Below are 12,716 nucleotides of genomic sequence, written 5' to 3' on the forward strand. Positions count from 1 at the left end.
GAACGGGGCAAAGATCACCCCACCCACAGCTGCAATGCGGCCAGCCCTGGGGCGGAACGCACTGGAGTGGTGGAGGAGTGTAACAGCGCACAGCAACGCTACGCAGCGCTGGCGTGGTGTGTGGTGTGTGTGTGTGTGTGTGTGTGGGGGGGTGATCCAGGTTCAGCCTGAAACTGGGGCACAGGGAGGCAGAAACAAGTCAACGGAGTTGGGGTTTGGCCAGGACATTGGGGTTCACACCCCAGTATGTGGGGAAAGTGCCAGGAGGTTTAACAACCAAAAGTGGGTCAGGGCCATTGTTTTCCATCTCACTTGAATCAGTGACTCAGGGTGGGGGCATGGATCAGCATTCACATTGCACTCCCCCTCAGTACCCGGCCCAAGCTGGAGAAGCCAATGATCCAACCAACAGACCAAATTCAGTGATGAATCCTGGTCACGTGCCACCTGAGGTGTGTTGTGCACACACTAAGAAGTGAATCACAGTGATGGGAACAGCATAGTGCCCCCGTGGAAGGAGAGCAACCCCCTCCCGAACTCCCCACCCCCTCTCCCTGCATCACAGCATTCCCTAGTGCTGCACTGAGGCATCAGGGTCATCCCTGACTGCAGGGGGAAGGCATGCCACCTGCTCCCTGCAGCTCCTTGGTGGGCTCCCCTCCATGTCCCAAGTGAAACCAGTCCTGCCATCTCCAGGCACCCCAGTGTAGGCAGGGCTCCCGCTGCCTCCTGAGCCTCAGCCCACAGGCAAAGCGGATGCCAGCATGTCTGGGATGTGGGAAACACCCAGGGCCAGGCAGGTGGTGCCAGCCCAACGGGTTCAGCTGAATACCGGGGTGAATAACCTCAGGGAGGAGAAGACAACTAACAGGAATTCTGGGACGGCAGCATGTCTAGTGGTTAGAGTGAGGGGGGGAGCGAGGACTCCTTGGTTTTCGCTCTGCTCCTGGTGGGGAGCGAGGTCAGAACAAAAGGGGGGCTGTGAGGCAGAACACATCAATTCTGTTCCCTCACTATGTATCAGTTTCCTCCCGCTCCATGGGGGGCATTCTCCTGGCTGGGTGGTTTCACTGGCAAACCTGGGCCTGTAGGATGACAGCTCCAGCAGGTAGCCAAGCTGTGAGTCTGGTGATGAGCTGGACTGGGCACTATGGACCACCCAGGCGCATGGCACTGGCAGCCCATGCGCTGCAGCACCCAGCCTGGGTCTATAGCGTGCCTTCAAAGGACTTGGCTAATTAACCCACAGGTGGGGCAGCACCACTCACACCAGGAAACTGAGTTACCAAGTCAGCCCAAGAGTAAGGGCAGCAGTTTTCATTCCCTGCCCCCGCAGTCACTAGGCTCTCCTCCCCGCCCAGAGCTGCAAATAGAACCCAGGTGTCCTGGCCCCCAGCCAGGCTCTCTGGGTTGGGGTTCTCCCAAAATCCCAGCTGGAGTTTCGACCTCGCTAGTTCCTGGTGTTGGGACTCATCCCAGCCTCAGCCCCAGGGGGGAATGAGTCTCGTGGCAGGGATGGGGCAGACGCGGGGGAACCAGTCTGGATGTAGATGGGAGGGGTGTGGCCGGAGTCTGGGATGGGGGGAGCAAGGAATACTGGGGGGGGCAGGGCTGTCCCTACCTCTACCGCTGACTCACTGCACGATCCTTCCTGCTCCTTGCCTCAATTTCCCCATCTCCTCATGGGGCTGGTGTCTCTGAGAAGCCTCCCAAAGACACTGAATAGCTCTAAAGGGATCCATGTTTAGGACTTTTCCTCCCCTGCTCGGTGCTAAGATGCAGCCACCTCGGGGTAGGGCACAGGGCAGTATAACAATTGGCAGCAAGACCTCATAACAGTTTAGGGCAGGAAGTGAGAGAATTTTGTATCTGATTGAAACTGCAGGGTTTATTGAGACAGAATATAAACAGCAGAAGAGTTCGTCTGGGCACTGGGGTAAAGTACCCTGCTCTAACCACCAGACCCCACTCCCTTCCCAGAGTCATAAACAGAACCCAGGATCCTGACTCCTCCTGCCCATTTCCCCCGGGCCTTGCTGCTCCGTGGATGCCGTGTTCTCCTCCTGCCGCTGGGTTCCTCCCTTCTCACCCCCGCGCCTGGCTGGGGGAGCAGGAAGCTCCTGGCTCCATGTGGGGGCCTCTCCCTGTGCCCCAGGCAGGCCCTGTTCCCGCTGCCATACAGTTAAGTTTCGCTGCCCGCCCACACCCCAACCTATCCCTGCCTCCCCCTGGCTTGAGTAACTCCTTTCCTCAACCTCCCCCCCCCAGTGCTGGGGGATCTGGACCTGCTCCAGGCTCCTTGATCCCTGGGAGTGTCTGAGCCCCAGTCCTAGAGGGTACCCCCAGCCCAGCAGGGCCATGGCTGCAGTGGCGTAGCTACGAGTGGGCCTGGGTGGGTTTTTTGAAAGCAGGGGCTATTTTGAAAGCAGGCCCACCCAATCAGATTTTAAGTAATTCATCCTGCATTTTTATCAGCCTCTGTTTCGCTTGTGACACAAAGCTCATGCCCACCCGTGTCAACCACAGACACTGCCAAAAAATCAGTTCTATGGCTGTTGGCTGAGGGGGAGCCAGAGGGCAGGAGCTGTATCAGGATAAGGGGTGAAATAGGGAAATGGAGGAGTGGGAAGAAGAGGAGATACAATGGGGTTCATCTGCCTCGGTCTCCCTCTCCGCCATCTGCCCACCCCATGTCATGTCCTAGGCTCAGTGGGGCACAATCTGCTTCAGTGTGTGTCTTCTTTGGCCCCACAGAGTTATGCATGGACTGGGGGATCCTAGGGATAGCAGGAGGCTACAGGTCAGGATTGTGGGGCGTTGGCAGAGCTGGGGGCGCAGGGCTGGGACAGCAGGTAGCTGTGGGTTGGGATTGGGGGGGCATCAGCAGAGATTGGGGAGCCAGGCCGGGATAGCAGGGTGCGGGGCACCACACAGGCCCTAGGTATCTGCAACCTGGTAGCTGAGGTTTCTGCTGTGGCTCGGCGTGGGGGTGGCTTCACAAGACTGTTACTCAGAGGTTACACAACAACACTGAAGCAAGTCGGCACCTGCTCCCACTCCTGGCCTCCCACCCCAGACCCCTGGGGCAGCAGAGCCAGGACTTAGTGAGTGTCTCTTCCGTTAGGTGCTCTGGAGACAGAGCCCCGCCATTCCCCCCTGTTCTGTCCCATACGCCAGGCCTGCCTGTCACCCTCAACCCCAACCTCCTACTAACCCAAACCTGGGGCTCCTCAACAGCTCTGCTGGGGCCCCTCTGCTTGGACTTGCAGCCCTAGGCTCTGTTATCCCTTCACCTCTCCCAGTGCCCCAAACTGACAGAGGAGCCTGCCCAGATGGGTCTGATCTGATGTGGGGTGGCAGTCCTTCCTTGGGGGGTGCCAGGAATCCCGGGCTGGATAGGCCCATTGGGCTGGTGGAGGCGGATGGGCGGAGAAGGCAGGGATAGAGAGGAGAGGGGATGGGAGAGGCGGGAGGGGGTAATACCTGGAGGGGCAAGTGAGGCAGGGGGAATACCCCGGGCAAAGGGCCAGGCAGTGATGCAGGGAGGGCGATTGGGGGGCAGTGAGGATACTCGGGGGAGGGGCCGGGCAGTAATGCAGGGAGGGAGTTGGGGCGGGCAGTGAGGATACCTCCGGGGGAGGGGCCAGTCAGTGACGTGAGGTGGGGGAGGGGCAGTGAGGATACCCGGGGGAGGGGCCGGGCAGTGACGCAAGTGGGGGAGGGGCAGTTAGGATACCCGGGGGAGGGGCCGGGCAGTGACGCAAGTGGGGGAGGGGCAGAGAGGGTACCCGGGGGGAGGGGCCGGGCAGTGACGCGTGGGGGAGGGGCAGTGAGGATACCCGCGGGGAGGGGCCGGGCAGTGACGCGAGGACACATTGGGAAATGCCGCCCGGCCGAGCGGCTGTGGCCCCATCTAGCGGCCGGCGGAGAAGCAGGAAGGGCGGGGGCCGAGGCGGCTGCTGGGCCGCGCGGTGAGCGGGCCGGGCCGGAGAGGGAAGCCCCGGGGTTCCCCCGTGGACTGGCCGGGTGGAGGGTCCCCTCCCTGGGGGCGGGGATTCGCTGGGCCCCACTTGGGGCCGGCTCGGGCTGCCCCACTGAGCCCCCCCCCCCACACGGCCCGCCAGGGAGCCCCACCCCAGCGCCCCCGTTTCCCACAATCCCCCGGACCCTTGCCCCACCGCCCCGCACTCCCCTGGGACTCCGACCCAGCACCCCATGTTACCCACACTCCCCTACGCCACAGCCCCCCTGGTCCCCCCATTTCCTGTCCCTTGAGGGGCGCCAGCAATGGACTGTTCTCCAGCATCCCGGACCTTCTGGACCCCTGCCCACCCCAGCGCCCACGTGCTCTTACCTAGCGATCCCCAGGGCCCCACTCCTCTCTACCCCCCAACCTGTGTGTGTCCATCGGGCCCCTCCAGCTGCCCCCCCTTCCCTGGCCTTGCTACCGGGCCCCATTTTCTTGATGCCTCAGTTTCCCCAGTATTAAAACTGGGTTAGTAGCGACCTGGCGCCCAGGGAGAGTTCTGAGTCTCAGTTCACTAACCCGCACTAGGTTCAGGGACCCCTTGCCCGGCACTGAGATGTGGTCCCCACTGGGGTGGGGCACAAAGATCCCTGTCCAGCACTGCCACCTCTGGGCACAGCTTGAGTGAGACTAGGAGCTTGTGGCTGTGGCGTGGGACACCCTTTTGCTCTGACAGGCTTCTCTCTCCCACCCAGGTGGTCTGTCCCAGGCATTGCCATGGGTGTGCGGAGTGGGGAGAGCTGGGCCCAGCTTATAACATCCTTCCGAGCAGGCCCCACGGCCTTCCTTTCGACCCGGGGCAGTGATGATGCCTTCCTGGCTGAGCTGCTGCAGGACCTGAGCAGCGAGAGGATCAGTGAACAAACCAAGGTGTGTGCGCGGCTAGACTCCTGGTTCTAGTCCTGGTTCGTGGTGGAGTGTAGTGGGCTAAAGCAAGTTTATACAGGGGCTCCTGGGTTCTCTCTTTGGCTTTGGGAGGTGAGTGGGGTCTAGTAGTTAGAGCAGCGGGACTGGGAGTCAGGACTCCTAGCTTCTATCCCTGGCTCTGGGAGGGGGGAGGTTTCTAGTGGGCTAGATCCGGGAGGGGGGAGAGTCGAGACTCCTGAGTTCTATTATTGGCTCTCCCCTAGGTCTGTCTTCTATCTCCTAACGGTGCCTCTGTGCACCGCAGCCCACCGTGGCCCACTGTGGCCGCCCTCTGACTGCACTCCTCTCTCTCTGTTGCAGGTCTCCATGCTGACCCCTCTGCTGGAGTTCCCCACCCTGCTGTGCCCAGACCCCGAGGTGGGCGAACGGGTGGCTGTCTCTCTCCTGGCTAACTTTGCCCAGCTGCCCTGCTCACCCAAGCTGTCCTGGCTGCGGCGCCACCTGCTGCTGGTGGCAGGGACTGTGCTGATTTCCACCGAGGCCTTTGGGGAGAGCTCCCAGGCCTCCCGTGACTACCTCTCTCTGCTGCTGCACCTGGCCTCGGACCTCAATGACCAGCGGCAGGGGCTGAGTGACCGCGGGGTGCGGGCGGCCGCTTGTGAGAGCCTGAGGGAGCTGGAGTGCTGCTATCCCGGCTTGCTTTCCCGGCGATTGGACTTGCTGCGCTCCATGCAGCAGCAGGAGCTCACTCCTGTCCACCAGGGCTATACGCTGATGTACAGCCTGGCCCTGCGCAATGCTGTGCTGCTGCTGGCCCGCCGGAGTGAGGGGGGCCTGAGTGAATTGCTGGCTGGCAACGGGGGACTGGCCTGGGAGGCAGTGGGGAATGCCGGGGCAGTCTCTCCAGCCTCCATTGACCGCCTGCTGCTGCTGCCCACGCCGGCCGAGACCAAGGAGCTGAAGTCGGTGCTGTCCCAGCTGCTGGATGACTCCTATCTGCTGGCGCCATCTGCCCAGAGCCAGCTTTTGTGGCACCTGGCCCAGGTGGTGAGTGTGATCCGCACCCAGTCACCCGCCATCTTGAAGGCGCAATTGGTGCGGCTGTTTGGCACGGCCCACGTGGCGCTGCTCCACGCCAGCCTGCAGCTCAAGGGGCTTTTCACCGACAGCCTCTTCACAGCCGAGGACGAGGCCTTCCTCCTGCGCCGCCTGGTGGGCATGGCCCAGCACCCCGCACTGCCCTCACCCCTCAAACTCTTCTATCTTGACTGCCTGCTGCACTTCCCTGAGAACCGCCCGCTGGGCTCTGGCTCTGAGGAGGGTCTGCCCGTCCTGCTCACCCCCCGCCTGGCCTCCTGTCTCTTCCCTTCCCTGTTCAATGACCCCGGCACCATGCTGGCACGCCTCAACCTCTTGAGCCTAGTGTGCCTGGAAAACCAGGGACCTGAGGCTGAGCGGGGTGTTGGGTATATTTTTGAGCATGTCCTGGCACTGGCAGATACCGTGGCAGGCAAGGGTGGGCGTGAGGCCACTGGGCTCTTCTTCCGAGCTGCCTACCTCTTTGCCCGTTACTTTGGCTCAAGGGTGCAGCTCATGACAGAACTGACTGGCACCCTGGTGGAGCTGTATCGCCAGCGCTGCTCCCTGGCCCCCAACCTCATCAACCTGCTGAATGAGACCCAGGTGGTGCTGGATGACCCAGCCTGGCCCATGTCCTTGAGCAAGGCCCTGCAGGAGCTGATCGTGGGCATGCCACTGCTGCCACCCTGGGAGCAAGAGCTGGGCTGGCACCTCAAGCTGTTGGCCCGGATGGCCAAGGAGAGTGGGGTCCCACAGGGTGGCACAGTGGGGTTCCTGCAGCGCCTGGTGCGGCTGGCAGGTGCCAGACGGCTGGGAGATTGGCACATTGGCCAGGCTTTGCTGAGCATCTGCCGCAACCTGATGCAGCACCAGCCTCCCCCTGCTATCGGGTGCCAGCTGGCCGAGCTGCTCCAAGACGTCTCATTGAGCTACCTGGATGTGGACGTGCAGGATCGGGCCCGCTTCTACTACATGCTCCTGGCGTGCCTGTCTGGGGACAAGCTGGGGGCGGTGCTGGCACCTGGTGGGCACCTCAAAGCCCGGACTCTCTCCTCCTCCATCATGGCAGACAGTGAGAACTTCGCTGCTGCGCTGACCGTGCACCCAGCCCCACGACCCCTGCTGCAGCTGCAACGCGAGGCCCCAGCCCAGCCCACGCTGGTACCGACACCAGCCCTGCAGCCATGCCCTGCTGATGCCCAGGAAGTGGAGGAGTGCTGCCAGCAGCTCCTGGGGTTGCATTCTCCGGCCCGGCTCAGCCTGACGTTCCGGCTGCTCCACACAGGGTCCCCGCCCGAGCGACTCTTCTGCATCCTGCTGCGCTTTGAGTGTTCCGACAACTTCTATGAGCCAGTGCCTGACGTGTGCGTGCCCTGCCTCTCCGCCACCCGCCCATCACCCCTCCTCACGCTCCACCTGCAGCCCCGCTGCCCCTACCCCACCAAGCTGGCAGTGAGCGCCTTGTACACCACACAAGCCGGCCTCACCTACTGTAGCCAGCTAGAACCACTGCAGGTGGCCTTTCCGGACATCTTCCTGCCTCTGGCACTGCCCGTGGTTTGGGACCCTGAGAGCCGGCGACACCTTTTTGACACCCTCTGGTCCTCTCTCTGCCCAGACGGGGTGGGTGACTGCGCTGAGAGCCTCTTTTGCTGGCCCAACAATCAGCAGTCCTTGGGTGTCCTGGTGCAGGCTCACTTTGCCAGCTACCTCGTGGCGGAGGAGCTGGGCATCTACAAGATTGCCTTAGCCCTGCCACCCCACTACCACGTGCTGCTGCAGGCACAGGGGACGCAGGGAGCAGCACGTGTTGCCATCCGCACTGACAACTGGAAGGTTCTCCCTCACCTGAATGCCTACCTGCGGGAGGTGGTGGGATGACAGAGCCTCAGATAGGGATTGAGGACTGTTTGTGAGTGGGGCACCCCCTTCAGGGAGGGAAAGCTGTGAGTGGAAGTAAAGGGGACATGTCTCTAGCTCCCAGGGGGATCTGTGAGTGGAAATAATGGAGATATATGTCCAGTCCCCTGAGGGGGCAATCGGTGAGTGGGAATGGGAGCCTGAAATATGAATTTGTAAAAATGCCTTTTGCAAGTAAAATTTGCAGTGAAATGAACGAACTAGTATGTGGCGGGGGAGGGTGCGTGGGGGCCTGGATGGTGCATTGGGCCCTGGTGGTGGTGAGATGCAATGGGAGGGAGTGTGGGGGGGATGGTACTATGCATTTGTGAGAGGTGCAATGAGGTGGTGCCCTGTGCCCAAGCTCCTGTACTGCTCCCAGCTAATGGGGATTCTCCAGCACCGGTGCTGCTTGGGACAGCTGAGTTGAAGTGCTGAAAAGGCAGTTGGGTGTCTTTCCTCTGCCCCCCTCCCTCCCATGCTGAAGGACTTTGGGTCTGCCTTGTGGGCCCAGTGCTGAAAGGGGGGAGGGGGGTTGAGACCTGTTTGGCTCCTGGCTGCTCTGCTGACATGGGGGCTGGTTAGCAGGGCTGGGCTTAGGTGTCTTTTCATCCAGGATGGAAAATGTTTTCAGTGCCTCCCTACCCCCCGCCAAGGTGCAAGCAAAAAACACCCCCCTCCCTGGGCTCTGCTGCCACCAATTGAGGTAATTTGGTGTCCCTGAATTTTGGTGCCCAGGGCAGTCACCCTTCTTACTCGTCCCCCTGAAGCTTGAGTTGTGCCTGGAGTGCAAGGAGGGTGCCTTGCTGGGAGTGGGGCTGAGCCCCAACAACTCACAATGTAATCAGCCGTCTCCATGGCAACTACTGAGCAGGGTCTGAATTAGGATTGCCCCCTCTGAGGTACAAAACCACAGGCTGGGGGAGGGGAGGCCGTGCCAGAGCCCCTGACACTGGCCAGCTGGCAGTGTGCCCTGAGCAACCCCTTCCTCCCCACCTTTTCCCATGGCTCCCTCCACCTAGGGCTCAGGTGGCAGCCCTGTTCTGAATGCAAACCAAGGTCCCATTCCCTGCCCCCCAGCCAGCCAGGGGGTGGGGTAAAAAAGAAACCCCGAATATGGGGACTGTCCCTATAAAATCGGGACATCTGGTCAATCTTCTCCCGCACCAGAGGTTTTACTTAGGCTGGAAACTACGGCGTCCATCATGCACTGGGGCGGGATTGCCACTCCCGTCATGCACCTGGGTGAGGCTTACTTCCGGTGGTGTGCATTGCATCCGGACTACAGCACCCAGCATGCAGCGGGACAGGAGGGGGCGGTACCTGGGCTCCCGGCGTGCTGCGCGGCGGTGTGGAGGTATTTATGCCGTGCGGCGGGGCGGCCGCGGGCAGGGGACGGTTACGGGAAGCTGCGGGGGTGGGTGAGCGGGGCTCGGGGCGACCGAGCCGGTAGGAGACGCCCAGCGCTCACCCGTGGGGCGAATCGGCCCCCGAGAGACCCCCCCCCCACTACCAACTCCTCGCGGGGAGGGCTCTGCCCACGTGGGGATGCGGGTTCCTGACAAGGCGCCTCCCCTGGCCCCCAGAAACGTCCCGCCCCAGTCAGGAACGGCCCCCGCCCCGCCGGGGATAGGGATCCCCCTGCACCCCCCCGGCTGAGCTGAGCTGAGCTGAGCTGGCCCCTCTCGCTCGCTGTCTCCCCGCCAGGCCCCGGCTGAACATCGCCTGCCCCGCTGCGAGATGTCTGAGCGCAGCAGCCCGGTTCGGCTGAACCTGCGCTCCCTGCGCGGGGCGCCCCGGGACGTCTTGCACCTGCTGCCCTGCGAGGTGGAGCACAACGGCAGCGCCCCTGTGGACCGATACTTCACCCCGGCCATCCGCCAGGGCGCGCAGGGTTGGTGACTCCGTCCATGCATGCGGGGGCGCGGCGCGGCGCTGCGGGGAGCAGGAGGGAGGCTGTGGGGGCAGCTTTCCTCTTACAGCCAGGGCTGACCTCGCTGCCCCAGTGCAGCATTGGAGGTGCGGTGCGGTGCTGTGCGGTGCTGCTGCAGGGAGGGGGCGGGGGCTCTGTAGGAGGTGCTTTCCCCTCAGCATGGACCCCAGAACCCCACTGTGGCACTAGGGCTGCTGTGCTGCTGGTGACCATTTCTCATAGTCTAGCTCGTCCTTTGGCCAGGTCCTGTGCTCGCCGTCTCCCCGGTTCAGCGCTGATCTCTCTCCCCACAGAGAAGTGTGTGTCCTTCCGTGGCAGGAGCCTCAAGGGGCAGGAGGTGATGGTGCCCCAAGGTTATGTGGGGCTGGTTCTGAAGGAGGATCAAAGGCCTTGCACCGAGGAGGAGGTGAGCCCTGTGGGGATGGATCAGGGTGGATAGGGGAGAAGCAGCCCTGGTACTCTAGCACTTGTCCTATTTGTGAGCCGGGAAAGCTGTGGGGCTGGACCCATGGCCTTGCCTTGGGCTGGTATCCAGCAGGGAGGGGTGGGTTGGAATGGTGGAGTTACCCCCTTTGGGGGCAAGGTCATCAGAGCTGGGAACAGCCTTGTGTCAGGCCACACCCTGAAAGGGGGCCCTCCCCCTGCCTTGGAGCAGGCAGGGGGCCCCCTCAGTCCCACTGCCCATGCCCCTCTCTGACTCCCAACCCCCATGCTCCAGGAGCGGACAGTACGGCTGAAATCGACCTTTGCAGCGCTGACGGTGTGGAACCTGGAGCAGGCTCCCAGTGCAGACGATGGGCTGCACCTGGCACTGAGCTGGCCAGGGATCGCCGAGGCTGTAAGTACTGGTGTGCTGCTCTCCCAGCTCGTCCTCAGCCCCAGAATGGCCAGGGCTATGTTAGGGTCTGATCTTGCTGCTGCAGCAACTACAAGGGGGTGGGGGCCAAGACCCTCCCATCCCATACAGAGCCTTACACTAGCTGTGTTTGGTCCATGATGTTCTCAACCCTGCCCCCATTCAATTATCAGGCTGCTTCACTCAATATCACTTGAGTTGGTAGGGGTGGGGCAATCATTACATCCCATAATGCATTCTCACACACACTGCTAGTGGTGGTAGGGCTGGCTATGTGTGTAGGGCATGGTACATGCTATAATTATTGCTCCACACAACCCCCAGAGCCGGGCCCCTGCCCCAGAATATAACCCCTGTACCCCAGCAGCTGTGAGTGGGGGGGAATGCCTCCAGGCCCTAAAGGGGGCAGAGTGCTGAGGCTTTCAGTCTTGGCCTGCAGGGGGAGGCAGGGAGTTCTTGGACCTTGATGTGAGTAAATGGAAGATGCTGTCCAAAGCCATTCTGCCCAGCCTCATGGGCACTACCCCCTGGTGGGGGAATGCATTGGAGGCAAAGGGAAGGTGATTGTGGTGCAGGACTCAGGCTCAGAATTCATGACCTTGGCAAATCCTCGTACCCTTCGTGACTCAGTTTCCCCTCCTAATCTGTTGATTTAGACACTGCTTCTCCAGGCAGTAAGTCTCATGGGATGTCTGTGCAATGCCAGCCTGACAGGAGCCCCAATCTCAGTTGAGGGGAGCAGTGTAGTGCTTGGAACAATGGGGGACCTCCCCACTTCATCAGGGCTGCTAAGCAGTACTGTAATACACCTAATAGCAGCAGCTGCTCCTGCACTGCTGTCCCTTGAGGGCTGGAATCCCATGGGTGAGGGAGACAGGTGATTTCTGACAGGCCCCCCCTCTCTCATTGCAGATCCACGCACCAGTGTCAGAGAAGGAACAGTGAGCGCTCCCCCCGCCACTCCAGCGGTCCCAGGACTGCTGGCTATGGGCTGACTCTGGGGTCTGTACTGCTGGTGTTTTCACCCCACCACCCTACATGGTGGCTCCATGCTGAGAATACATGGATCTCACAGAGATGCCTGCTTGGTCTGAGTTGTGATTCCAGAGTTTGCTGAGCCAGCACCTGGAAGCAGGGGTGGGACAGCATCTCCCTGGGCCATGGCTGTCTGTCCCTCTGTGCTGGAAATGGGAGAGGGTGGGGCTGAGTGCTATGGATTGTATGCTGCAAACACTGATCCCTCAAGTCCCTGGGAAAGGCAGCTTCACCATCCTGCAGAGGGAGAAACTGAGGCATGCCTGGGCCTGGCTCTGGCTCAAGTTACAGCAGCTGAGTGGGATAGAAACCAGACATCCTGACTCCTAGCAGGGCTCTTGCGTTCTCTTTCTCTCCTCCTCCTCCTCCTCCTCCTCCCCCCCCCCCCCGCCCCCGTGCCTCCATTTCCCTCTGAATGGGCAGGAAGGTGGGGAAAAGTGTTAGCCCATTAAAAGGCCCCTGGCAGGACCCACCAGCTAGAGGCAGTACAGGGCAGCAGCATTGCCCTTGCAGCCTCTTTTTCCTCAGCTCCTGCTTGATCCCCCAAAACTGTTCTCTACACGCCTCAGCCCAGGCTTTGTGTGTGTTCTCGCCCTCCCCAGGAGTCCATTCTTGCCAAGTAGATACTCAGCGTATTTACTGTTGTGGGGGGAGCGTCCCCGTTTGCAGGGCCTAATTCACTGGGTGGCTGCTGTTTGCAGGTGGACCAGTTGCCAGACCTATAGGAGGAGGGTGGGGCAGGACTAGTAGGGCCCAGGGCCTTGGCCGCAGTAGTGGGAGAGGTTAGCGTTCAGCCTTAAGTGTCTTGGCCCCCCCGGCGATCAGCCTATCACCTGTCTTGCTCAGTGCTGCAGCCCCTGCTGCTGGGGACACCTGGTTTCAGATCCAGCTGCAACTGTTGCCTCCAGGGAGAGAAATGAGCTAGCAGGGCAGGGTGAGCAGAGCAACCATGGGGCCCTAAACTTGTGGTTGGCCATACTGCCAACTCCAGCCAGCCTGCACCCTTCCAGGGCTCAGGC

The 12,716-nt window shown here is 61.5% G+C and overlaps 2 protein-coding genes across 2 annotated transcripts; both read left to right on the forward strand.

Annotated features, from left to right (window-relative positions):
• The first annotated feature begins 3,874 nt into the window (after nt 1-3,874).
• AP5B1 (adaptor related protein complex 5 subunit beta 1) lies at nt 3,875-9,002 on the forward strand. The gene is made up of 3 exons (XM_067544073.1): nt 3,875-3,971; nt 4,723-4,897; nt 5,255-9,002. The coding sequence occupies exons 1-3, from the start codon at nt 3,883-3,885 to the stop codon at nt 7,853-7,855; spliced, it is 2,865 nt and encodes a 954-aa protein (XP_067400174.1). The 5' UTR covers nt 3,875-3,882; the 3' UTR covers nt 7,856-9,002.
• Nucleotides 9,003-9,130: 128 nt separating this feature from the next.
• RNASEH2C (ribonuclease H2 subunit C) lies at nt 9,131-12,693 on the forward strand. The gene is made up of 5 exons (XM_067544075.1): nt 9,131-9,230; nt 9,581-9,767; nt 10,100-10,212; nt 10,525-10,644; nt 11,575-12,693. Exons 2-5 carry the CDS (start codon nt 9,614-9,616, stop codon nt 11,605-11,607), a joined length of 420 nt encoding a protein of 139 aa, XP_067400176.1. The 5' UTR covers nt 9,131-9,230; nt 9,581-9,613; the 3' UTR covers nt 11,608-12,693.
• Nucleotides 12,694-12,716: the final 23 nt, after the last annotated feature.

Source organism: Emydura macquarii, unplaced genomic scaffold (genome assembly GCF_026122565.2).
Source record: "Emydura macquarii macquarii isolate MOO-44397 ecotype Brisbane River unplaced genomic scaffold, CSIRO-AGI_Emac_v2 contig_968, whole genome shotgun sequence".
Taxonomy (NCBI): Eukaryota; Metazoa; Chordata; order Testudines; family Chelidae; genus Emydura; species Emydura macquarii.

What these genes read in the sequence shown, in the direction of transcription:
- AP5B1 (XM_067544073.1), top strand. Translation starts at nt 3,883, where the DNA reads ATGCCGCCCGGCCGAGCGGCTGTGGCCCCATCTAGCGGCCGGCGGAGA. An exon ending in GGCGGCTGCTGGGCCGCGCG is followed by an intron (nt 3,972 to 4,722) that starts GTGAGCGGGCCG and finishes TCTCCCACCCAG; the next exon opens with GTGGTCTGTCCCAGGCATTG. An exon ending in GGATCAGTGAACAAACCAAG is followed by an intron (nt 4,898 to 5,254) that starts GTGTGTGCGCGG and finishes TCTCTGTTGCAG; the next exon opens with GTCTCCATGCTGACCCCTCT.
- RNASEH2C (XM_067544075.1), top strand. Translation starts at nt 9,614, where the DNA reads ATGTCTGAGCGCAGCAGCCCGGTTCGGCTGAACCTGCGCTCCCTGCGC. An exon ending in GGCCTTGCACCGAGGAGGAG is followed by an intron (nt 10,213 to 10,524) that starts GTGAGCCCTGTG and finishes CCCATGCTCCAG; the next exon opens with GAGCGGACAGTACGGCTGAA. An exon ending in GGCCAGGGATCGCCGAGGCT is followed by an intron (nt 10,645 to 11,574) that starts GTAAGTACTGGT and finishes CTCTCATTGCAG; the next exon opens with ATCCACGCACCAGTGTCAGA.